The 27,061-nt window shown below is 38.8% G+C and overlaps 1 protein-coding gene across 5 annotated transcripts in view; it reads right to left on the bottom strand.

Annotated features, from left to right (window-relative positions):
- The window catches only part of myo9aa (myosin IXAa), a 308,137-nt gene that overhangs the window by 241,831 nt on the left and 39,245 nt on the right, over positions 1-27,061 (bottom strand). For all 5 annotated transcript variants that reach the window (XM_048617105.1, XM_048617106.1, XM_048617109.1 and 2 more), the window contains exon 2: positions 17,208-18,114. In XM_048617105.1, the coding sequence (XP_048473062.1) occupies positions 17,208-18,050 (843 nt within the window). In that variant the 5' untranslated portion in view covers positions 18,051-18,114. The remainder of the gene's footprint in view (positions 1-17,207; positions 18,115-27,061) is intronic.

Here is a 27,061-nt window from a genome sequence, read left to right as displayed (position 1 = left end):
GCCATCTTCAGCTGTGGAAGCTGTATGCTATAGTTAAAACTGGATCTATTACCTTTCCTTAGCCAATCCCACCAGAGAAAGCATCTAGAAAGACAATGCAAATCACTCCAGAATCTCCACAGAACAATGTATACTTCACACTGACGGTCATAATACGATGTTACATGAACAGGTCCAAATTCAATAAACTTTGGTATTCTTTGTCTATATTTACCATGTATCTACAGGTAAGAGATAATAAATTTCAATGATGTCCTGTGTGCCAATATTATAAACAAAATAATCATGAAGCAGTTGCCATGGCTACACTAACTAAATACCTATTTCATGAATAATCTATTAGGCTCCAAAAAGTTTAAAAATATGTATTAAAGTCAATGCAAGATATTTCAAGATTGACCCCTTTCCTACAGTCAGATGAATTCCTCAGCAACATTCTGCTTTACTGGAGAATAATTCAAAATTAGCTAGTTTTAGCTACTTTACACTCTTGGAAACATAGAAAATACGAGAAGTACGCCATTCAGCCCACTGAACAGCAAAACAGCTATACAATTATGATCCGTTCCCTTGCAATGAATGCCAACGTTCCATTTGACATCCTAATCACTTGCTGCACCTGCTTTAAAATTCAAATTTCACCAACTGCCAGTGGAATTCAAACCCTGAGATTCTACAGTCATACAGCATGGAAAAGACCCTTCAGTCCAAACAGACCATAATCCCAAACTGAACTAGTCCCAACACCCACACTTGGCCCATAATCCCTCCAAACATTTCTTATTCATGTATTTATCCAAATGTCTTTTAAACATTGTAACTGTATCCGCATGCACCGCTTCCTCGAAGTTCATTCTGTGTAATTCTTTTACACAGTAAACTAAGTTGCTCCCTCATGTCTTTTTCCAATCTTTCTCCTCTCATCTTAAAAATATGTCCCTAGTCTTGAAATCTTGATTACTAGTCTAATGACATTTCCACAATATCACTGCCTCACCTGTTTAAAGGTTAGTTTGCTGAGAATGCACACATCGGCACAGAATAAATATGTGTACACCTAAAGTCACTTTATACAGAAGGGTCTAGGCCCGAAACGTCAGCCTTCCTGGTCCTCTGATGCTGCTTGGCCTGCTGTGTTCATCCAGCTCTACAGCTTGTTATCTCTTATACAGAATGCCCATCACTAAGCAATGATCAGGAATCAAATGGCTTTTAGAAACAAAATTAATATGTGTATTTACTCTGTAGAAGAAACAGACAGACATAAAAGAAATGCAAACAGTTCAAAAAATTAGATTTCATTGGACATACAAAAGTAGTACAGAAAATACTGGAAATACTAAGCAAATCTGGCAGGATCTGTGGAGAGAAAAACAGTTAACCTAGAGTTGAAAGACAACTTCAGAACTAAAGAACCATGGCCTCCATCGCAGGTCTATTATTAGCCATTCATAAAACTGAAAAACTGTTGCTCTCTTCCAATCAGCTCCTGTAACAAACCAAAACATGAACCATGCTCCATATCAAGCCAGCTTCTTTTATCAAAGGTGAATAGGGATGACAAAATTCACCATTGCCTCCAGCGTGCCTCAGCTTTTGGTCAATTGAGAACGGCAACATTAACGATCAGAATCTTAAACCAGAGACTAAGGTCATGATTTTATTTTTCAAGCCTTCTGTTAAAAGTACTGTATAAATTCAAGTTTTCATGTAGGTCACAAGAGACCAGGAACACAAACTTAGCTAACTGAAATTTTCCCAGGCTGCTTTAAATGGAAACAGTTTCAAACTTTACTCAAGAAACTATCTGAAACAATGCTTGACTCCAACAGGAAGCCTAAATCCTCTGATGTTACTGAGCTTGCGTAAAAGAATAACTTCCATAATCTTATATTCTTTATGCGAAAGGGTCAATCTATTCACAGCTTTTCCTTGAAAGGCACCTCACGATTAAGAAATTCTACACTGAAATAAAGAAATAAACTTTTGTTCCAAATGAACCTAGTGCCTCATCAACAGATGTGATCCGGCTTATCTTACTTTAGTAATCGCTCATGCTTTTTTTGCCATACAAGTTCTTCATAAATCGTCCTCTCGTAGACACCACAGAAGTGGCCAGTTGTTCAGTTATTATGCTCCTGCCCCATCTGCAATTTCCTGTCCAGTTCTTGCCAGCTCCCGCATTTTTAAAAATTTCACCAAAACTTTTCTCTGGCACTGCCTTTAGTCCTTCCCCCATCAACTATTTATCCCTTTTACCTTTCTGGGTGCCAAGTTTTTGCCTTAACATTAATGAAGTGCTTTACAATACTTTAATTGAAGTAAAAGCCTAAGCACCATTACCAATTACTTTGCTATAATAAAAAATATTACTTGCAGAATCAAACAATTCCAGCAAATGTTGAGTCTTAAAACTTGAGTGTAGCATTTTCCATTAAATGCTGTTCACCAAATGCGCACAAAAAAAAGTCACCTGTGGAATAAGGTTGAAATTACAACAACTTCAGAAGAAACTTTGTACATGAATCTCAAGCATTACTGCTAAAATTATTCCAACCTTTCCCACTAGGTATGATTCACCAACAGAATCAACTAAATTTGCTCTGGATTATCGGTATTGAAGCACCCCAAGAATGCACTACCTCTCTGAAACTCCCTTTGATTTTCATTATTTTGCAGCCATGACAAGCTCATACTTAACATGTAGCTGAATATAAAGAGCCTAGAGCACAGAGAAAAGAAGCAGGAAACCATTTCTCTTAAATAGAACTTCCAAGTTGTAAACACTCATGTTTACAAAACAGCAAGACTTGAAATAAATCATTCACAATATGAAAAACCCGAGTGAAGGTGGAGATATAAACAGCCACCCAGAGACAGAGCTGAACTATTCCGAGAAGCAATTAATGAGAAACTACAAGACAACACAAACACAGCACAGTAGTAAGCTCCTGACTTGAAGTTTCTGCAGAGGTGCAACATGTGCAGACTTATATATGGTAAACATTTTCCAAGAGTAAAGAGAAGCCATCTAAATTACTGAAACGGTGATTTCTTAATCAATATAGGACAGCATTTTCAGTGCGTATATTTGGCGCATATGGACTTTCAGGAAGTAGCACAAACCTAAGGTTCTGAAATGCTAGCACGCATTTTGCATGATATTTCAAATTATTCCACTCACTCCAACATGCTGGCATCATAAAAATCCAAAAGCATTCTTCAAAGTCAACTTAATTTTCAATGAATAAGAATTAACAGTTTCAATGCTCCAGTTTCTTGTTATTAAAACTCAGTTGGACAATCCAAAACACAAAGAATTAGGATTTTTCTAATTCTGGCATTTCCAGCATCATTGGCATTATTTATCATCAATGGCCATTCCTTAAGCGTCCTGGGCTCTGGAATTCCCTCTAAGGACCTTAACGTATGAGTACCTTGTCTAAGCTTTCGGTCATCTGTCCAAATCTAGATGTGACTTGATTTATTGAGGTCACATGTATCTGAGTACAGTGAAAAGTTTTGTTTTGTGAGCAGTACAGGCTAATCATAACATACAATGATATACAGATCATAGGGTGTTTAAACAGAGCGAGGCATGCAGGATCACTGTTGCACAGGAGGTGCACAAAACCAAGATCAATATTAGATTTGAAATTAGAGAGAGGTTCATTCAGCAATCTAATAACAGCAGAGAAGAAGCTGTTCTTGAACCTGTTGGTATGTGTTCAATCTTTGGCTTGGTGCCGTTTTTTTCTAATACACCGTATTTTACTGCCTTGAAATATTTTACAATGTTAAAGTCACTCGAGAACATCTTGAGTACTCTTTACATGCATAACTTGCTTTTAAGCCTAACTATTATTGCCCAGGCAAAAATAATTGATCCAAATCTGCGAAGGCAGCTAAATGAAAGGTAGTCATGTTGATCATATTATAGTGTTGTTGTAATGAATTAAAGATCTGCATTTGATGTATAGATAATCTACTGCAGAAATATGCAACTCGTGACAGAAAAAAAGTATACTTTCAAATGAAGCAAAATGCTATTCTAGCGAGACAACTTCAAAACAAACTCATGAATAAATGCTCTAACTTCTTTAATTAAAACTGCAAAACCAACAGGGTTACAGCATTTGGGCAACAAACCAAAAAGAATTTAAAGAGCATTCAATAGGGGTAAATATGTGTTCATCAATAACCTCTCCTTCATCACAAAGCCAGAAGTGGGGACGTTCAGTGATGACTGCGCAATGTTTGGCATCATTTGCAACTCTGCAAATACTAATGCAATCTGTGTCCAAATGCAGCAAAAGCCGGACAACATCCAGGCTTGGGCTGACAAGGGGCATATAATATTTACATTGCACAATGCCAGGTAATGACTATCTCCAATGGGACAGCATAATCATTGCCCACTGACATTCCCTGATATTACCATCGTTGAACTCCCCACTACCTGTAGGTTACCACTAACCAGAAATTGAATTGGAAGTTACACAAATACCAAAGTTAGGTCAGATGCTAGGAATTCAGCAGCATCTCTTGTCTCTTCAAAGCCTCCACCATCTACAAAAGATGAAAGTCAGAAGTGAGATGGGATACTTGACTTTCCCTGGATGGAGGCAGCTCCCACATCACTCAAACCGCCTGACATCACCAGGACAAATCAACTCATTGATTGGCAATCCATTCATAACTTTCAACATTTAGCCGTTCAACACTGAACAGTATGCATCATCTACAAGATACACTGCAATAACTCTCAAAGATTCCTCATACAGCACCTTCCAAACCCACGGCTCCTACTTTCCAGAAGAACAGGGGTAGTAGAAGTATGTGAACATCAATACCTGACAGTTCCTCTCCAATTCACAGACAATCCTGACGTGGAATAAATCCCTTTCCCTTCATTTTTATGTGGTCAAAATCCTGAAACACTCTCCTAAACAGCTCTGTGGGTGTACTTCCACCCAATGGGCTGCAAAAAACAAATGCATCATTAACTTTTAACTATTAGTACTCCCTCTACCCATTAGGTCTAGGCTCTCGATTATTTACTGCAATTACATGATATACATCTTTTTGTTTACATTTTCATAGAAATGATTAGCAATCAATCAAAAGGAATTAAACTGACCAAAGAACTCAAAATTCACAGCCACTCCAAATGCATAAACAGAATTAAACAAACCAAAGAAATTCAAAATTCTCAGTCATGCCAAATGCATAAACTGAATTAGTTGCAGAAATCCTGGACGTAGTGCAAAAATAATTACACAACAGCAAAGAGACACTAAGTGCAGCATCCCAAACAATATGAATGAATTCACGTCTAACCAGTGAATGTTGTCTGTTTGGTGGCCTCGACAGAATCTGACTACACTCCAAAGTGGCTCAGTTGGCAGTATTCATATCACCAATTCAGGGAACTATTCATGTCCCAGCCTATGACTTGACACAGAACTGAGAAACTGCTTCTCTCTTTCCTCAAAAATTAAACCAAGGCTCATCCAAGACTCGTCCCTCCATCAACCAAATTAAATCAATTTTGATTCATTTTTGCTTGAGAGCTTGCTGTACACAAAATAGCTAGTGTTCAGCTCCAGATCAGTGAATGCACAAGAAAATAATTGATGACATACAATTCACAGATCTATTTTGAGAGATCCGACGATCAGTTATTTAAAAAGTTACATCTTTGCATTTTCAGAATACAAATTTGCAAACAATGTTTTTAGACAGAAATTATGGATATCATTTTAATCACTACAATAGTTTTCCAGATCATAAGAATTCTGCAATAAGTGTATTGTATTTTACTAGTCACATCAAGATAGTACATGTTCAAATTTTCCCAAAATGCAAAGTACAACCTAGACCGCAAACAGCATATTGCCCAAGAAACCATTGCTGCCAAATTATGCACTTTCATCGAGGTTAGACACTTAAAGGGCTAACAATTTTATTAGAGCCTTACAACTCAAGTCAAAAACAAAACTTGATTTCTTTGTAGTACTTTCTTTATCAAAGAACAAAACACTGCATCCAGGATATGATTGACTATGAATGGAGATGAAGACAGGGAGCCTGTAAGTGATTTGAGCCCACATTATGATGGTCATTGTCAGTTTAAAACTTGCTGCTAAACAAAGATGGGTGTGGAAGCCATTAAAAAGTCAATTGATAAGGATAATATCTGTTGCAACAAATATTGTGTCCTATAATGCAGCAAAACATTTCACAAAAAAAAACAGAATTTCTATCCACTATATAGACCACTACTGTCATGTGTAAAGGGCACAAAGACTGCAATGGAACAAATGCAACCTAATACCTGGTAAAAGTCAGACCAAGGGAGAAACACACATTCAGTCTTATCCATCCCTCAAAATGACAGTAATAAAAAGTAACAGACAATTCAGGTCAGCGCACATGGATTCCACAAATGTTATTACCCATTGCCAAAATGCTTTCAGACATTAAATTTCACCCTCAAGGATGCAAATGACTAATACAGATATAATGCTTCTCCCCATTCTTTATACTGAAATGGTCAAATTCTAGGGAAAAGTGCAGAACAATTATCTAATTGCAAATGGTTTACTGACAGTTAATATCCAGTTCTCACACCTGCCACTTTCCTCAGCTGATGCCCATGCACTTCCAGCAAGTTTTACTAGATGGTGATTTAAAGCATAATCTTAGTTGACTTCTCCTTTACAAAGACAAGGATGAGATGAGGCAAACTGTCATGCCCTTATGTCCCACATTCCTTCTCAAGCCTGTGAAAAGGCTCCACAGCAATTAATGCATGCCTTAATTTATTGTTTTCTTTCTAAAAAGAATTGCTAACATTCTACATGGCTTAAATCTTCTTTGCCCAGCCCAAAGAAGGCACTTAAACGATTGGAGGAGAAAGGAAGTGTTACAAAGACAAATGCTTTAAGAAATGCAACACAGGTGTCAACATTTAGGGCAGCACAGTGGCTAGCTCATGCCTCACTGCGCCAAGGACCCAGGTTCAATTCCACCGTCGGGTGACTGCCTGTGTGGAGTTTGCACATTCTCCCCGTGTCTGCATGGGTTTCCTCCAGGTGCTCCAGTTTCCTCCCACAGTCCGAAGATGTGCAGGGAAGATGGACTGGCCATGCTAAATTGTCCAGAGTGTTCAGGGATGAGTAGTATAGGGGGATGGGCTCTGGGTGGGATGCTCAGAGGGTCGGTGTGGACTTGTTGGGCTGAAGGGCCTGTTTCCATACTGTAGGGATTCTATGATCTATGTGAGAGACCTTCGTTCAGAAGAAACCAACTTGTAAGGACCTCCTGCATGAGGGGACACTGTCTTTGAGAACAGTCAGTGGCAAGACAAAGTATGATAAAGGAACCCAAGAAAGGAGTGCTACTGATCTCAAGAACCAATTCTACTTTCCTGGAAACACTTGGATTGGACTCATCATCCATGTAAGGACCCAAAGAATCCCCGTGACATATAATTTCCTGGGTGGACATATTATCATATTCATTAGCAAATGATTGCCAATGACGACGACTCGCCTCCAATGTTGGCATGCCCGGCGCAGTAGTGGTGGAGGTGAATCAGCCCAGAAGCAAAAGATGGCGCCTTAGAATTGTTGACTTTGATGCTGGTTAGGTCTGATGAGGCGGTGGTGGTTCTAAACTAGCTTAGAACTTGTACGTAGATGATCTTCTCTTTAAGCTATATCTTTTCATTTTCTCTTATTCTTAAACTATCCAAACGGTGCCAAAGCTTTTCACTGTATTGTATTGTATTTCACTGAAAATACACATGATAAAAAATTGTTCATTCAATAAAATCATCAATTCGTATTGAATTCTACATTCTAACAATTCTAAATGGTAAACCTGCACAGTACCCACCATAATCACTAGTCCATCACTTTCATAATGCACAACTTGAGCCAAAATATCACCTCTGCACAGAATTAAACCATTGTCCATTGGCTCAGATAAATGGACAGTCATTTGTGCCACCCTTCATTAACTATATAAAAAGAAATTCAAAAATTTGCTTTTACACAAACAGCAACAGGAAATTTGCATTAAGTCAATGTTACAAATATTTATAAGGAACCAAATTTCCAAGCACTATTTTGCTGAAGGGCAAGTAATTATTCCAAAAATAAATGTACTGTTTCTATGATTGTTGAGATCCTCACTTCAAATGTTGCCACTGTGGGTGACTGCTCAATTATAGCTGGGCATTTTGAAATGAATGTGGAAAAGCAATAGAAGAGCAAAATTATTAGCCCTCTAACTCCAGATGAGGCATTTTTTATCTGTTCACTGGGCATTGGAATGACCTCCTCTTGTTGAAAGCATTCACATTTGATTTTCTATGGACAGCAAGTGGCAAGAGATAATGGTCCTGGATGAAATCCTGATGTCATTGCATTATAGGCAAGCTATAATTCAATGTAGTGAGGTTCATGGAGCTGCACAACTGTATGAGTAACCACACTGTAGGGATTCTATGAAAGATTCTATGAAAATGAATATTTGCATGCAGGGAGAAAAAATGTTCCTTCTTCCACACTAGAATTTTGCTATTCATAATTATTGATCTATCAGCTTCGGCTCAGCGGATATCACTCTCTATCAAAAGTCAGAAGTCCACATTCAGGTTTCACTCCAGAAGTTAAGCACAAAACTAAAGCCAACATTACGAGGCAGTAACTTGGATGCTGCAATGCCATAGCTGGTACTTGTTAGATAAGATGTTAAACAGAGGCCTAGTCTATTCTCTCAGGGGGACACAAAATGTATCTTGATACCACTCTGAAGCACAGCCAGGGAGCTTTATATAAAATCACAAGACATAGGAACAGAAGTAGGCCGTACAGCCCATTGAGTCTGCTTGCCATTCAATGAGATGTGGCTGACCTGATAAATCTCAATTCCCTTGTCCCTCAACACATTAACTGGTTATTATAACATTATTGTTTCAGAATCTTGCATGTTGCAAATTAGCTACCATATTTCCTAAATAAAACAGTTAACTGCACTTCAAAAGTACTTCAACGGCTGTGAACAGTTTAGAGGCAATCACTAGTTGTGAGAAAAGCAAACAAATGTTCTTCTTCATTTTCTATATGCATCCACTTATAAGAGTCATACAGTCATACAGCACAGAAACAGACCCTTCAGTCCAACTCATGCATGCCAACCAGATATCTCAACCTGACTTGTCCCATTTGCCATCATTTGGTCCATATTCATCAAAACTGTTCTTGTTCATATATCATCTAGATGCCTTTTAAATGTTGTAATTGTACCCACCTCCACACTTCCTCTGGCAAGTCGTTCCATACACACACCACGGATTCTGTGAAAGTTACTCCTCAGGTCCTTTCTAAATCTTTCCCCTCTCACCTATGCCCTCTAGTTTTGGACTCCCACACCCTAGGAAAAAGACCTTGTGTATTCACCCAATCCATGTCCCTCATGATTTTATAAATCTCTATAAGGTCAGCCCTCAGCCCCCAACGCTCCAGGAAAAAATGCTACAGCCTATTCAGCCTCTCCCTATAAAAGTTCTACTACAGTCAAATTTTAAAACAAAATGATTGAACCATGAAAGAATGCATTTTACTGCATCATCACATGACCATATACACTCAAGTAATGGTTAATCTTGCATAAAAGTCAATGATCAACTTCTAGTAAAAAAATTCATTAATCTTTCATATACCCTGTGTGCATGTCAGCCCCAACAAAAAATCCAAACTCTGTGCATTTACCACCCACTCAAAAAGGTCTAACTCATCCTGAATAAACTTGCTTAATAGAATCATAGAACAGCACACCACTGAAGGCAGCTATTCAGTTTTTTGTGTCTGCACAATCAATTTTTGTCATTGAGGCTATCATGTACAATGGTGTGCACAGTTTTCCTGCCAACACACTCTCTACTATGGCAAGTTGGTACCAAGGAATGGTATATACACAGCCCTGTTCAAACTTAAAACCACTGAGATTGCAGAACAAACAAAAAATTGTGCAGAGCTACAGAATGCAAGCTGTCAGAGAAAAATGTTAGAGAATGGACAGCACTCTCTTCAAAGCTTAGGCAGACATCTAAGCATGCATGCACAGACAAAGGGAAGTTGAGCACATTGCCACAGTCGGAAGTTTCATCAATCAAAATCATATTAATATTAAAATCATCAGTTTTGATGATTTATCTGAAATCTTCATCTTGAAATAAGAAAATTAGGCACAGCAGTATTCAAAGACGGACTTGCATGATGTACAGGGTTTCGGAAGGGAAACATTTCTTTTACTGCAACAGAAGACCAGGATTTCACTAAGTCTATTAGAACTTGATGACATAAAATGGATTAAGATTGCCTTGTATTGAATACATGGATCAAACTCGCATACATTTTGACAAGCTAGCCAGGCAAGTAGTGAGCAAAGTTAGACGATAGTACCTAGTAAAGATAACTGCAAGTGCAAACAGTAGATTCACATTGTGTTGTCATGTACATCCAACAGAAAAAGCTTAATCCAACTGATATATTTGAGGGAAGTGCTCTCCCAAATGAGCAATTCCCAAAAAGAGCAAAGTTCTACTTTCAAAATAAAGGATGGATGGATGAAGGTGGCTTGGAATTACAGCAGTGGAAACATTTCCAGTTTCTGACCAAGAGGGTTGTGCAAAAAAAAGCACTTATCATAGAATAGAATCCCTACAGTGTGGAAACAGGCCCTTCAGCCCAACAAGTCCACACCAACCCTCAGAATATCCCACCCAGACCCATCCCCCTATAACCCACGTAATCTACACATCCACAAACACTACAGGCAATTTAGCATGGTCAATCCACCTGGCCAGCACATCTTTGGACTGTGGGAGGAAACTGGAGCACCCGGAGGAAACCCACACACATACGGGGAGAAAGTGTGAACTGAATGGAGTTTGCACAATGTCAATGATATTGTTACTGGAGTAAACCTGCATTTCCAGTGGTCTAGCCAAACTTGTTCAACCAACAGGTGTCTCTTTAAACAAGCCCTTCCAGTACAGAATCAGAAAGTAATGACATGATTGGATAATTAGAGGGGAGAAGACATCCAAGGTAAGCAGCATATGTGATCCAACATTAGCAAGCCCAACTGTAAGTGAGTTGAAGCCTGGTATGAAATCAAAATGGAAAATGTCAAGCCATTCAATTATGTGTGATATTCAGTACACTTGATGGCATAGGAGATGATTTGTGGAATGATATGGCTAATGATAACTAACATTCAAGAAACAGACTGGGATGTGTTAGTTGGCTCTAAAGATGAAGAACAGGATTGTTTTTACACATTTTAATACATAGTGAATGCTTGAACTCTACTGCTATGTTTCTTTGCTGTACTGTGAAAAACTCTACGAAATTGAACACATTTTAAAATACAGCTTTTGTTCTTGATGATATTATAAACAAAAATCAGTTTGCCTCCTCGGAAGCTATTGTTTATTTATCAATACGAATTATCTGAGAGTAAAAGAACAGCAACCGTAATACTGGAGAACTTAGCATGCAGTTTGAGTGTGACAAAACTGGGTCACGAACAACTTTGTTCAACTTAAATAAGCGTAATTACATATGGATGAGGGTAAATCTTACTACAGTGAACTGGGAAAGGAGTTTAGCAGAAAAGACAATTGAGAAGATGAGTAAGAAAATGATATGATTCACAACAAAAACATATCCCAGTGAAGGAGGATTCTAGGAAAGGGACAAACCAACCATGATCAACCAAGGACGTTAAAGACAGCATCAAATTGAGGAAAAAACATAACAGCATGGCATTATTTGCGGTAAACCCAGAGGATTAGGAAAGTTTTAAAAATAGACAAAAATTGTGCAAAATTGAAGGGAAAATGAACTTTGAGAAAAAAATTAGCAAGGAATATAAAAACAGTTAGCGAGAGCTATTTTAAATATGTAAAAAGGAAGAGAAGGGCCAAAGTGAACATCAGACCCTGAACAAGGCTAGGGAAATAATGATGGGAAGCCAAGAAATGGCATAGGAGTTGAATAAATACTTTGCATCATTTCAAGGATATAAACGGCATTCCAGACAAACTAAAGGATTCAATAGAACATTTAGAAATACATAACATAATCAAACTCAGCATATTGAACAACTGTTGAAATCCCTTTCTTGGGCCTGAAAAAAACTGAAACCAAATACATTTATGCTAAGAGATAGTAAGAACTGCCGATGCTGGAGTCTGAGATAACAGAGTGTGGAGCTGGAGGAACACAACAGGCCAGGCAGCATCAGAAGAGCAGGAAAGCTGACGTTCTGGGTCGGGACCCTTCTTCAGAAAATGCTAATTTTCTAACAGTTATGCTAATACTGCTCAAGGCAAGAATATCTAGCTAATTGCAGATATTGGATCAAGCCTGTAAATATCTTTCTGTATGTCTCAGATGTAAATCAAATTGTTTCTCAGCTAAAGTCATTGTGAGACTTTCTATTCTGCATTAAATAAGTTTAATTAATTCATTGAGATAGCAAGAACTGTAGAAGTTGGAGTCAGAGATAACGAAGGGTGGAGCTGGAGGAACACAGCAGGCCAGGCAGCATCAGAGGAACAGGAAAGCTGACGTTTTGGGTTGGGACCCTTCTTCAGAAATGGGGAGGGGGAGGGGAGCTCAGAAATAAAGAGAGAGAGGAGCGGTGGGGCTGGGGAAGGTAGGTGGGATAGTGATAGGTGAGTGCATGTAGGCAGTGGTCAGGATTGGTCAGTGAGGTAGGAGTGGCGGATAGGTGGGAGAGAAGATGGACAGGTTGTTTCAGGTCATGGAGGCGGGGATGAGAGGGAGGGTTGACCATGGGATGAGGCTGGGGTGGGGAGATTTTGAAACCAGTAAAGTCCACGTTTAGGCCATCAGGCTGTAGGCTCCTGAGGCGGAATAGGAGGTGCTGCTCCTCCAGTTTGTGGGTGGCGTCATTGTGACACTGGAGGAGGCCCAGGATGCGCATGTTACCCAGGGAGTGGGAGGGGGCGTTAAAATGTTTTGCGAATAGAAGGTGTTGTTGTTTGTTGCGTACAGAGCACAAATGTTCTACAAAACTGTCTCCAAGTCTCCGCTTGGTCTCACCGATGCTTTTTTAAGCAAAGGAGCTCCTTTGCCAATGAAATTGTGCAAATAACAATGGCTTATATTCACATGAACACGTTTTGAAAATTAAGATTTCTATATCATTTTATTCTACTGATAACGCAAAAATAATTTAGAAAATAATTAGAAATTTTCATTTTTTTCCACCAGAATTAGTACAATGCATCATCACAACTTCACCAAAAGATATTTAACAGATGACTGATCAAAAGAAGCATTTGAGGAATGTATGTTCACTAAAAGCAGTTGAAAACAATATCCAACTTAAATCTTGGAATAACACTACATAAAAATGCCATGTTTTTGTAGTTGGTTATGACAAATGTCCTCACTACTCTTGGAATAGTGTAGGAGGGTAGATGGGGCTGTTGTGGTGGTAGTGGAATGGAGGAACCAATGACCTCCACACCTCCCCTAAACATCAGCCAGGGATTATATCAAGGTCCAGTTGTGACACTGTCCACATTAAATTTGCCTTTCAGTATGCGGAATCTAGATTGAGACATGAAGAATGGCATTTGAATGAAATATCTCAGACACAGTGTTGATGGGAAACTGCCCCAAAACTGAATAGTAATCAATTGTTTTTAATTTACAATTAATTTGACAGTGGCAAAAAACACACTGGAACACAATTTATTTTTTAAATAGTAGGGTATTAATGCATTTGAATTGCACCAACAGATAAACCTCCAGCTGAAAAGAATGGCAACCACACAAATGAACATTACACTAAGAAAAGCACTAGCTGTGCTTCCACCTGCCCAATAAATATGAACTCAGAGCAATATATTGGCCTTCAGTGCTGTCGAGCTAACAAAACATGCTCCCAAAGCTGTACTTGAACACTCTAATACCCAGATTAATCAGTAATAGGTTGATAGCAAATCAGGTTGTTCAAACAATTGCTTCCAAAGCAGAGCACTTCAACTATATTATTAACCAACTAGTTTGAAATTAACAACCACGCTGAAAATTAATGGCTATATATTGCTAGCATTCCAAAAGAGAAACGTTTTCTCCAGATGATAAGCTGAAAACATCACAAAAATTTTTCTTAATTTATGAATACATTTTTAGAAATGCTGCTTCACTATTTCAAAAGGTACTGCAACAAAATTAACTCATCTCTTTTGGTTGCACAAATATTAAAGATTCATAAACTTAGTCAGTATAGCAAAACCTATATAGCTCAATGCGAAGCTACTAATTAAAATACAGATGGAAATGTAAGCAATTATTTGACTAGAAGCCTGGAATAAATCAGATCATTGATACAGATCAATGATGACTGCTCTTCCAGCACTATACTTTCAAAGCAACATTGGGCACTTAAAATATTTGGATGCCCTATCATGGTGAAGAAGAGTGCAAACTTCATAGCCATCATTACATATGATCTATAATGAAGGAGGACCAGGCTTTGCAACAGATAAATCAAGTGCTACTCAGCCTAATAACTGGAAGAATTAATCAAGCCACTTCTGCTTCTCTTAATTAACGTATCTCACATCCCAGTATTTTAGCAAACTTGATTTTGGTATTCTCATTTCACTTCGCAAATTTGAGAAAAGCCCTCTAAGGAATGGCAGCAAAAGCAGAGTTTCCACTGCACACATAAAAAACACATTTGATCACTTATAGGGTTTAAAATGTGAGTTTTTTTGCATCACATTAAGTGAGGCCAAAACCCAATTCCAAGAGGGGCTAAAGACAAAAAGGTGGAGGCTGCATCTGCAACAATGATAAGATATGCATATTTTTTTAAGAGACTTTCTAGGAAATGTTACTTCCATTCTTTTCATGTAATAAGCAGAATGCTTCCTATACTGTTAGATATCTCCCTCCCCACTTTAAACAATGCCAACATTGTAGACTTTGTAGCACATTTTATTGTCCTCTTAGGGATTGGTCCAGACGAAAGTAATACATTTAGCTAACACAATTTTGTACACGCAGTTTGATCAAAGAAATGTACTTTTACAAAAGTGAATATTTTTATACTGTGGGGCCTATCACACAGACTGAAATTTGTGAGAAGCCAAGTACATCATATTTCAGTTTAAGTTAAGCAGAACCAAATTCAGAGGCCTTTTACTTCTGATTTATGAAAGGAGAACAAGAGGGTGCTCAAAATTTTCTGAAAAACAGGTAAGCTTCTGAAAGTGACTGTCTTGTATTTTTACGACCCTCACGAGGCTGAAATAACACTTAATGAATTTTAACTTGTTCCTTCCCAGGATCTCAACTGTGCAATTCCTTTCCTCCTTGAACTTACAAATTTATCACTTAACCGCAATTTGATTATCTATTTGAATTTTTCAATCTTCTAACCTTTAAAGCATATTTTGTCACAATAAAGCTTGTAATAATCCAAATTAATCCAACTATCTCCTGGAATTTGCAAGATTTTATTTTATAACCAGAATTACACTGTCTTAACAGAACCAAAATAGACTTAAATTCAGGCAGTATGATTTAATGGTATGGGTTTCAGTTAGTCAGTTAGATGCTTGCAACCAGCAAACTAAGCAGTATAAATGGATTCAAGATATCATTTAATTCATTTTTGAAGCAGAAGGGTTTGAGGAATGTGGGAGACAACGTGATTGGAAAGTTTAGAGTTGGCTGTCATAACAAGTAAAAATTGGGAAATGCTATAGCTGATGCTTCTTCTGAAAAAGCAATTAAATTTAGTTTATTTTGGAAATTATTTCAAGAAATGGGATTTTTGGATGAATAACCTATTCCTGGCCCTAAATGTTCTTGAGTTTGCAATAGTAACTTCTTGAAACTATATTCTAACAATTCTCCCCCAAGTTGCTTAATTGGCATTACAGTGATTCAAGGAACATGCACGTCAGAGTAGGTGGGTTGGGGGAAAGAGATAGATGAGTAGTAGCTTGATCGTTTATCTCTCACATTTCTGGCATGCAGTTGTCTTTAAGAGGCATTAGAAGTAATCAGCATAGTTTATCAACTAAATTGTTCATCTGATGGAATTTATTTATTAGGAAACATATAGCAGAAAATGCAGCATTAAAGACAAAGATAGAATGGTGCATATTATTTTCATGAATGATTGTGAGAATACAAGAACTACATGTTCAGACAGTTCACATGAATGGTACCCAACACCTCACAATTGTGACGATATGATTGCTTTAACAGGTGTAATTTGTCCTGGTATTTTTTTAAGTGAAGAAAGGTTGAGGCAGAACTGCACAGCAGTCTGCTCAAAGCCAATAAAGTAAATAGCTTCTGAGGCCTTGGGTTTTTTTTGAAAAACTTGGAACAATAGAAGCAGCCTGAATGGGTGGGGTCAAACTCCCACAGAACCAGGATTTTTAGTTATAGCTTTCAGCAGTTGACGGGGTCTTGAAGCTGAATGTGGAAGCTCTTATTCCTCTCTCTGTTACAGCTAAAAGCCAGGATTCTCATCCTGCTGCGAGAACAGCATATGAGATAATCTATTTTACTGAATTTACCTTTGCCAAGGGTGTGTTTCATGGGATGTTACTATATTGGAACAGTTAATTAGTAGTAGTCAATATGTTATTTTGTTAAGCATTTTGATACAGTCAGTTAATCCAGTTCTTTTCTTTTATTGTTTTGTCTACATTTTAGAAATGAAATGTGTTTGCTTGAAGTCAATTAGTCTGCCCAACTGAATTGCATCTGGAACACAACACCTTATACTTACCTAATAAAATAAGAAAAAGTTAGGGTCTATGCTATCTTCTTAACATATTTTAAGGGGGTTTGAACTAGCCCGTAACACAAACAACATATTACTAGACTGAAAAATCAAAGAACTGCAGATGTTGATAATCAGAAACTCAGCAGATCTGGCTGGATCTGTGGAGAGAAAGCAAAGTTAACATTTTGGGTCCAAGGATCCTTCTTCAGAACTGTCTTTCCAGCAATTTCTATTTATATTACAATGGTGCGCATTGGTTATATCATAGCAAAAACAGCATTTGACCACATCTGTAGTCTTCATTCTGGAAAAGGGAAACATCTGTGGCAGCATCTTACCTCTAGTACAGGTCCTGCTCCAAGAATAATTTGTTCCACTCCACTGGCAAATCCCTTCTGGCTCAGAGCAGTAAGATGATGGATAAGGAAATTTGTACTTTGTGTTTTTCCTGAACCACTCTCACCTGAAATAACTATACACTGGTTCTTCTTGCGTTGTAGCATGGCATGATATGCCACGTCAGCAATTGCATATATATGGGGCTCCAGCTTTCCCAGTTGGTGATTATCATACATTTTTACATATTTGGGGTTGTAAATAGGAAGAAATTTGAAAGGGTTTATGGCAATTAAAATCGTTCCCACATAGGTGTAGATTTTCTCTTGTTTAAACCTGTTGCGCAGGTTGTCTAGGAGTGCCTTTTCATTCAAATCTGGTAGATTGCACAAATCATTATAATCCTTCTGCGGGGGTTGGGGCAAAAATCCCCGCTCCATCATCCTCCTTCGTTCTTCCGTCACTCTCAGCCATGACTGTAGATTGTTATAATGAATTGAGCCATCAAGATTTTTTTCTCGAAGTAAGAAGCGATAGTCCTCACTGCTGAAACGATTTTCGAGGGCACTGCGTGGCCAAAGCATCATGCGCTGCACAGGACAGTCTGATGGATTGAGTATCCACTCCTCCCCACCGAATTCTTTTACTTCTGCCAGGACATAGCATTTTGTCTTCTCAAGCTGCAATTTGTAAATAAGGGTTTCTATAACTTCTGCAGCACTGGTGTTTTTCCTTGCAGTGACAGGGCAATAAATGGTGCCTTCTGCTATATTCCCTGGGTAAACTCTCAACGTAAACTCATTGTCTTCATAGCGTCGTCTTCTACCAATGTCATGCACATTCATATTGGATCAGTTGTGCCATCAGCACTGATAGCACATCCATACAATAGGATTCATGACATCAGACCTGAAACAAAATCAACAGGAGGAGAAATCAAATTTTCAGTTATATTTAGCATGCAAAATTACATTGCCATAGCCCAATATTCTGTAACCACAGGCTGCAATTAAAACAAATATCTTCATACATATATAAATACAAATTTCCAAATAACATGACCACACAAAATACTGTTACATTTTGAAAGAGTCTACATGAGTCATAGTGAAGTCACATGCATACTTGATAGTATCTCTCCATCCAAGTCAAAATTTATGAGTTCAAGACTTTTTGGTCAAAGAAGGAATCTTCATATTTCAACCAAAATGATTGATTAGCAACCTACAAATTATTTCAACACATCCAATGGTAGGCAATAAGAGTGGGTCATTCATGTGATGAAAAAACAGTTGGAGCTTCCATCATTACTGTTCTTCCCAGACATGCATGCAGAAGCATTATGCCACAGCATCCCGAACTTCAAGTGATTGATAATACAACAATACCATAAGTCATGTTAGACATTTCAAAAGACTGCTATTAGACTCACTGCCTCATACTGATACTTAATTAAGTCACTGTGTGATACAAGTGGCACACTTCCCATTATCATTTTGAAAACTGAACACTACAAGTACTTAATGGATATATTAGAGGGTCAATAACTTGCATTCTCAAGACCCATGAAAATTCAAGACTTTGATGCTACTGGAGATGTAGGGTTGACCCCAAAGCATGAAGATCATGATTAACAAATTTGCATTTCCAGAGGGTTCAAATATAAACGTTAATTTGCTTTCTGACGTTAGAATGGGCAACCTCTGTAATTCAGTGAATCCAAAAATGTTGTGGTACATGTACGTTAAAAATAATGAGAAAAAGTATTTAACACATAGGTATTAATATATGTTCATAATAATAATCACATACCAAAGAGCAAAGGCGATGACCAGGTGGTATTATCACTGGACTATTAACCCAGAAACTCAGCAAATGTTCTGGGCACCTAGGTTTGAATCTTGCCATGGCAGCTGGTGGAATTTGAATTCAACATGAAAAAGATCTAGAATGAAGAATCTATTAATAACCATGGTCTATTCCAAAATGGCAGCAAAGTAGGAGAACTGAACCAGAGGCTCGTCTGCTCCCATCTGCTTTTTCTTTTTTTTAAAAACTTCTTTTTACTTTTGTTCTTTTTCTTTTACTTGTTTTTTCTTTGAGGCCTGGAACGTGGCAGGTGAAGGAGGCAGCCTCTGACAGTGGCAGCAGTGCCAGAATGAACGATACATGGCTCCACCCCAGCCCAGGGCCTGGGCTGACTCCTCCAGCCTGAACTCACAGGCTGGGCTGAGGATCTGGGTCTACAGCTGGGCCCGGGCACTTGAAGGAGCGGAAGCATCGGTGAAGGGGATAAAGAAAAAAGAACAAAGAACAAAGAAAATTACAGCACAGGAACAGGCCCTTCGGCCCTCCAAGCCTGCGCCGATCCAGATCCTCTATCTAAACCTGTCACCTATTTTCCAAGGATCTGTATCCCTCTGCTCCCTGCCCATTCATGTATCTGTCTAGATACATATTAAATGATGCTATCATGCCCGCCTCTACCACCTCTGCTGGCAACGCATTCCAGGCACCCACCACCCTCTGCGTAAAGCACTTTCTATGCATATCTCCCTTAAACTTTTCCCCTCTCACCTTGAAATCGTGATCCCTAGTAATTGAGTCCCCCACTCTGGGAAAAAGCTTCTTGCTATCCACCCTGTCTATACCTCTCATGATTTTGTAGACCTCAATTAGGTCCCCCCTCAACCTCCGTCTTTCTAATGTAAATAACCCTAATCTACTCAACCTCTCTTCATAGCTAGTGCCCTCCATACCAGGCAACGTCCTGGTGAACCTCCTCTGCAACGGATAGCAGCAACTGGACAGGCAGTGGATGAGGAACACGAGTCTTCTCCTGGTCCAGCGACAAGGTGGCTTCCAGCAGCCCGACGTGTTTGTCCCATCCTGGCATGGCATTCTTGCCTCTTATCTTCAGGGTATTCATCATTCCTTAAGTGGCTTTCCCCGAACCCAGGAGCCATTAACTGAACTGTGATGAACTTTGTCTTAATTTCACTTTTTTTATTATTATGTATGACATCTGTCATTAACATAGGTGCCATGATGTGGTGACTTACAAAACCTTCACTGTATTTTTCATGTAAAAGTGCACATGACAATAAATTTCTAATCTATAAAGCCATTGCCGATTGTCGCAAAAACCCTTCTAGCTCACTAATGTCTTCGAGGGAAGGAAATCAGCCATCGTCACCTGGTCTGACCTACATGTAACTCCAGACCCACAGCAATGAGGTTGACCCTCAACTGCCCTCTGAAATGACCTAGTCAGCCACTCAATTCAAGGGTAGTTAGGGATAGGCAATAAATGCTGGCCAGCTCAAATGAAGCAAAATACTAATTTCTTCAAACTTCTGACAGCAACAAGAAATCTAGTAGTTTAAAGTGTTTGAGAAGATTGGTAGCTCGAGTTGTGGATGAGATTGTAGACTTGCTTACTGAGCTGGAGTGTTTAATTGCAGACGTTTCATCACCCTGCTAGGTAACATCATCAGTGCACCTCTGGTGAAGTGTTGGTGTTCTGTCCCACTTGTTATTTATATGCCTCGGTTTGCTGGGGTGGTTGGCATCACTTGCGGTTCTGTTTTTCAGTGGTTACATAAGCCAAATGGGACGAAAACTGACAAATAAGGACACAGTAACACCAACTAGCCACCAAGAGACACGACCAATTCTCACTGGTCAAAATACAACCAGACAAAGGAGGACACGGGTTTGACTTGCACAACACATCCACAATAGCACAAGCCAAACAGTGACACATCAGGGAACTCCTGGAGGCCTGATATTCCAACCAGAACTCCATCAAAGACTTTGAACGGGACCCAATATACAAACCACTGAAAAACAGAACCGGAAGTGATGCCAACCACCCCAGCAAACCAAGGCATACAAATAATAAGTGGGACAGAACACCAATACTTCACCAGAGGCACACTGACGATGCTACTAGCAGAGTGACAAAACGTCTGCAATCAAACACACTAGCTCAGCGAGCAGTCTACAACCTCAAATCTGAAAGTAGTCGGGATAGCACAGATTAATGCTGCTCACCGCAGCAAACAGGGAGAGTCCAGACAGACACGCCTGGTGTCAGAGTTCAGGACATCTGCTAAGGGCTGGAAGAAACTTGCAGTGAAAAGAAGGATCCAGCAGTCATTGTCCACATCGGTAACAATGACATGGGCAAAACTAGGAAAGATGTTCTGCACAGAGTGTATATCAAGCTAGGTATTAAATTAAAAACAAAACCTCAAAAGTCATAATCTCTGGATTATTAGCTGAGCGATGTGAAAATTGGCATAGGTTACATGAAATTAGACAAATTAATACACGGCTCAAACACCAGTGTTGGAGATTTGCATGGTGTGGTCTGGCACCAACACTGGGGAAAACAGGCGTTATACTGTTGGGATAGTCTACATCTGAACTGCGCTGGGGCCAGTGGTTTTGTCAACTTCAGAGCGAGGAAAGTAGAGAAGGTTTTAAACTACATACTGGGAGCAAGTGTTCACGTGGGAAGATGTGGTATATCAAAAAGTAGAGGTGAAATGAGAGAGGAAAATAGGAACGTGGGTCAGAAAATGGCAGGAAGGGACAGAAAGAAAAAAATGGATACACCAATCAAGACCAGGTATTAAAAAGATAACAAAAAGACAAAACTGAAAGCTCTATATCTGAAAGCGCATAGCCCTGGTGATAAAGTCAACAAATTGATAGTGTGCAAGGAATTAAACAAACATGATCTGATAGCCATTTCAGAGACAGAAACATCTTGCTGGCAAAACTAATTAGGTCTGGCAGGATCTGTGACTCAGAGTCACCGAATTCAAAATGTTAACTCTGCTTTCTCCACAGATGCTGCTAGACCTGCTGAGTTTTGCTAGCAATTTCTGTTTTGTTTCAGATCTCCAATATGCGCAGTTCTTTATTTTAGCCATTTCAAAGAAGTGACTGTAGAATGACAAGGACTAGGTCCTGAATATTGAAGAGCATGTGTCATTCAGAAAGAAAACGTGAGCTAAAAGTGGAAGGTCAGAACTATTAATAATGATGACATGTGAGCAACAATAAGAGATGACTTTGGCTCAGGAGATCAAGATATAAAGCTGATTGGGGTGGAGATGGGGAACAGTGGAGCAAAGAAGTCACTAGTGGAAGTTGATTACAGACCCCCTAACTAACCACAACATGGGACAAAGTATACAAGAAGAAATACAGGAAACCTGTGATAAAGGGACAGCAATAATCTTGGGTGATTTTAATCTGGATAGAAACTTTAAAATTCTGGTTGGCAGTAGTAAACTGGACAAGGAGTTCATTGAACGTTTTCAAAATAGTTTCTTAGATCAGTATGTTCTGTAACCAAATAAAGTGTAGATTATATGAGACTTGGCATTGTGTAATGTGACAAGATTAGTTAATGACTTCAGAATAAAGACAGCCCTAGATAGCAGTGATTATAATATGATTGAATTTTACATGACTTTGAAAAGGGAGAAAATTGTGTTTGAGACTCGTATTCTAAGACTAAGTAAGGGCAACTGTGTTAAGAAATAAGATGGTATACTGGCTAAGGGACAGATCAACAGAGATGCAGTAGCAGACATTTAACAGAATATTTCAGAATATTCAGAATAAGCATATTCCTACCATCAAGCAAAATTCTAAAGGGAGGACCTAGCTTCCATGCTTAGCTAAAGAGAGAAAGGAAAGCAGCGAGTTTAAGGCAAAAGCATATAAATGTGCAAAGGCAAGTGACAGGTCAGAATATACAACTGCAGAAAATGTCTAAAATTTTAATCAGGAGTAAGAGGTTACAGTAGGAAGGGAAGGCAACGAGAAATGCAAACATAGATAGTAAACATTTAAATTCCCAGCATTTAAAAATTAAGAGTCAGTAAATTGAGTACTGATCCTCTAGATATCCTGAGAATGGGGAGTTCATAACAGATAATAAGGAAGTGGTGGATTAAATGAACAAAAACATTTTGCTCCTACCTTCACTGAAGAGATTATAAAAAAAACTTTCAGTAACAGTCATAAATTTGGAGGTGGAAAGGAAAGAAGAGTTTAGTAAAATTACAATTACAAAGGAGGAGGGGAGAGTCCAAAACTAGAGGGCATAGATTTAAAATATGAGACGGGAAAGATTTTAAAGAGATCTGAGGGGCACTTTTTTCACACAGGGGGTGCCAGAGGAGATGGTGAAGGCTGCTACAATTATAACATTTAAAAAGCATCTGGATGGGTACATGAATAGCAAAGGTTTAGAGGGATATGGGCCAAATGATGGCAATTGGATCAAGATCAGTTTAGGCTATCTGGTCAGCGCAGACAAGTTGGGTCTGTTTCTGTGCTTTTAATTCTATGACTCGGAGGAAGCAGCACAAAGCAAACGGATGGTGTGTAAGGGCTAGGGGTTGTTGGTTTGGGGGGGAAATGGGAGGTTGTCCAGACAGCATTCATCTTATGGCCTTAACAGGGTGGCTAATGAGCTAGTAGATATGTGGTTATGTCCTTAATTCAGGTAAGCAGCAAACATAGCTCCTCTTTTCAAGAAAGAAGGAAAACAATAGGGCAGCTAGATTGACAGCAATTGATGGGAATGTGTCAGAATCAGTCACTGACAGAAAATGCTGGAGTCTATTACCAAGGAAGAAATAACAGGATATTTAGAAAAATTTTACACAAAGTCAACTTGGTTTTGAGAAAGAAATAGCATGTTTAACATACTCTGTATAGCTCTCTAATTATATCATAAGCAGAGTTGATAAGGAGAAATCAGAAGATGAAGTGTATCTAGAGTTCCAGAAGGCATTCGATGAAGTGCCACAAACAAGGTTATTGCACATGATCGGAGCTCACAGTATTGCAGGTGTGGAATTGACATTCAGATTGGAAAGACATAAATAGTGAAGTACCACAGGATCAATCCTTGTAAGTATTTACATTCTACATTACATTTTGCCCCTCCTCCAAGACATTAATGTATCTACATTTGCTTGATGATACAAAAAATAGGTGGGGGACATGATACGATAAGGACACAAGGAATCTGCAAAGGGATATACACAAGTAAATGAGTGGGCAAAAACTTGGCAGATGGAAGTTAATGTGGGAAACTGAGAGTTATGCACTTGGCAGAAAAATTCAACAGGCAAGCTATAATTATTTAAATGGAGACAGACTCCAAAAAAGTGCAGTGCAGAGGAAACTAGGCGTTCTTGTGCATGAAATACATGTTCAAATAGTTAAGGCGGCAAATAGAACTTTGGCCTTTGTTTCTAGGGGTTTGGAGGTTAAAAATAGAGAAAACTTATTATAACTGTACAGGTGCAACCTCATCAACATCCTGGAGTACTGTGTGCAGTTTTGGCCCGCGTATTTATAAAAGGATACACTGACATCGGGAACAGTTCAAAAGAGATTCACTCAGCTGATTCCTGAGTTGAAGGGTTGACTTATCAAGAGCAGCTAAACTGGTTAGGACTTTAATCATTAGAGCTTAGAAGAATGAGGGGCAACCCTATTGAAACGTACAATATTCTAAGGGAGTTTGACAGAGTCAATGTTCAGAAGATATTTCAACAAGTGGAAAATCTTGAACCAGATACATAATTACAGAATACTGAACACACATTTACAACTGAGACTGAAGGAGTTTCTTCTCTCAAGTGGGTATTATCTACTGCAGAGTTGTAGAGGTTGATCACAAATTATTTAAAGCAGAGGTGGATTGATGGTTGAAATATTGAGGTATTGAGGGTTCATAGCACACAAAGGAGGAGTTGAGGCTTGAGGCATGAGGCACATCATAAATGATCTTAGTGAATTGACAGGGCGGGCATGAGGGGCTAAATGGCCTACCTCCTGATCTTATTTCATACATTGTTATAACAAGACATCCACTGCAAATCAAAGGTATTCTGTAAAATGCCTTTTTAGTTACCTGACCTTGAAATCCCATGAAATGGAAAGTATTTGTGACATGCATCCAATTGTTTGAGCAGCAACAGAACCACTAAATTTGTAACTTCCTTCCCATTAACCCAGGGTGACCTTGAATTGTGAATGGTTAGTAATTATTTTACTATTGATATGCTGATTTGCATAAATTATATTCATCATTGTACCCTCATGTTCACTGTATCCATCCTAACCTTGCCAAATTTTTCACTACAAAAGAACTGTTCTGAACCAAACTGAAATGACATTTCAAGGGGATAAACAAGGGTCTCAAATCTGAAGTGTTTCGAACATTACAGAAAATATTACAGCACCACAGAGATTTTACAGTGAAGTAACAAGTAAGGTAAAATTAAAACTAAGGGCTACATTCTGATGGCATGCATTAACACAAAGAAATTTAGCCTAATTTTCCAGCAAGGTGCCACATGCAATATCGGTAACTGCCTGGTGGGGAAGTGATTGCTCTCACAAAACATTTAGCACCCTTATTAGGGACTCGATAGCATAGATGCAGGAAAGCTGTTTCTTCTGCTGTTGAATCTAAAACCAAGGGACAGAATCTCAGATAAGACATATAAGACTAAGATGACAACAAGGTGCAGGGCGTCTCAGATTCTCCAGCATCTGCAGTTCCTACTATCTCTAAGACTAAGATGAGGTGGAATTTCTTCGCTCAGGTGGTGGTGAATGCTTGGAATTCACAACCCCCAGAGAACTGTGAAGAATAAACCATTGATTTGTGTCTTGAACATAAAGAACAAATTTCTAGATTATCTGAATTTTAATAAAGGCAGACTGACTCTGACTGGTCAAAGCCTAGCCCTGAGAAATAAACTGGAGAAATTTAAACAATTCTTGACCAGGTAATTGTCAGTTATCATTAACAGACGCATTTTCTATGGCATGCCTTTTCCAATCAAATCCACATGCTAATGAATCAGTACTTTCCTCTAATACGTAAAAATAATGTTTTCCCTTTCGTACATTATTTGTTGCGAAATGTCCTAATTAGTGATGGTGAAAACCTTTGGCAAAATATCTTTTCTCAGCAGTACTCAAGTTCTGTGCAACAAAAAATCAAATTTTGAGATACTGAAGATCAAAGCATATGGGTATAGTGCAGGAAAATGGCACTGAGGTAGAAGATCAGTTATGTTTCATTGAATTTAACTACATTTTGTGATAGTTCACAGATGGCACAAGGATCAGTGGAGTTGTGAATAATGTAGAAGGCTGTGAAAGGATACAGCGGGATATAGATCAGTTGCAGATATGGGCAGAGAAATGGCAGATGTGAGTTCAATCTGGGCAAGTGTGAGGTGCTGCACTTTGGGAGATCAAATGTTAAGAAAAAGTGCACAGTTAATGGCAGGGCCCCGAACAGCATTGATGTATAGAGAGATCTTGGGGCTCAAGTCCATAGCTTCCTGAAAGTGACCACAAGTGGGAAAGAAGGCACATGGCATGGTTGCCTTTATTGGTCAGGGAATTGAGTGTAAGAATCAGAATGTCATATTGCAGCTTTATAAGACTTTGGTTAGGCCACACTTAAGTAGTGTGTTCAATTCTGATTGCCACCTTACAGGAAGGATGTGAAGGTTTTGGAGAGTGTCCAGATGAGGTTTACAAGAATGTTGCCTGGATTAGAGGGTATGAACAACAAGGAGAGGCTAGAAAAACTAGGGCTGTTTTCTCTGGAGAGGCGGAGGCTGAAGGGAGCCTCGATAGAAGTCTATAAAATTATGAGATGCATAGATAAGATTTACAGTCAGAATCTTTCACCTTTCCCACCATCCTCCCACCCCCACCAAGAATCAAAATGTCTAATAGTAGGGGGCATGCACTTAAGGTGAGAGGGAGAAGTTGAAAGGAGATGCAATGG

The sequence above is a fragment of the Rhincodon typus genome, chromosome 36, assembly GCF_021869965.1.
Source record: "Rhincodon typus isolate 14 chromosome 36, sRhiTyp1.1, whole genome shotgun sequence".
In the NCBI taxonomy this organism is placed as follows: Eukaryota; Metazoa; Chordata; class Chondrichthyes; order Orectolobiformes; family Rhincodontidae; genus Rhincodon; species Rhincodon typus.
Note: the sequence above shows the minus strand (reverse complement) of the source record. Positions and strands in the feature narration are given on the sequence as shown.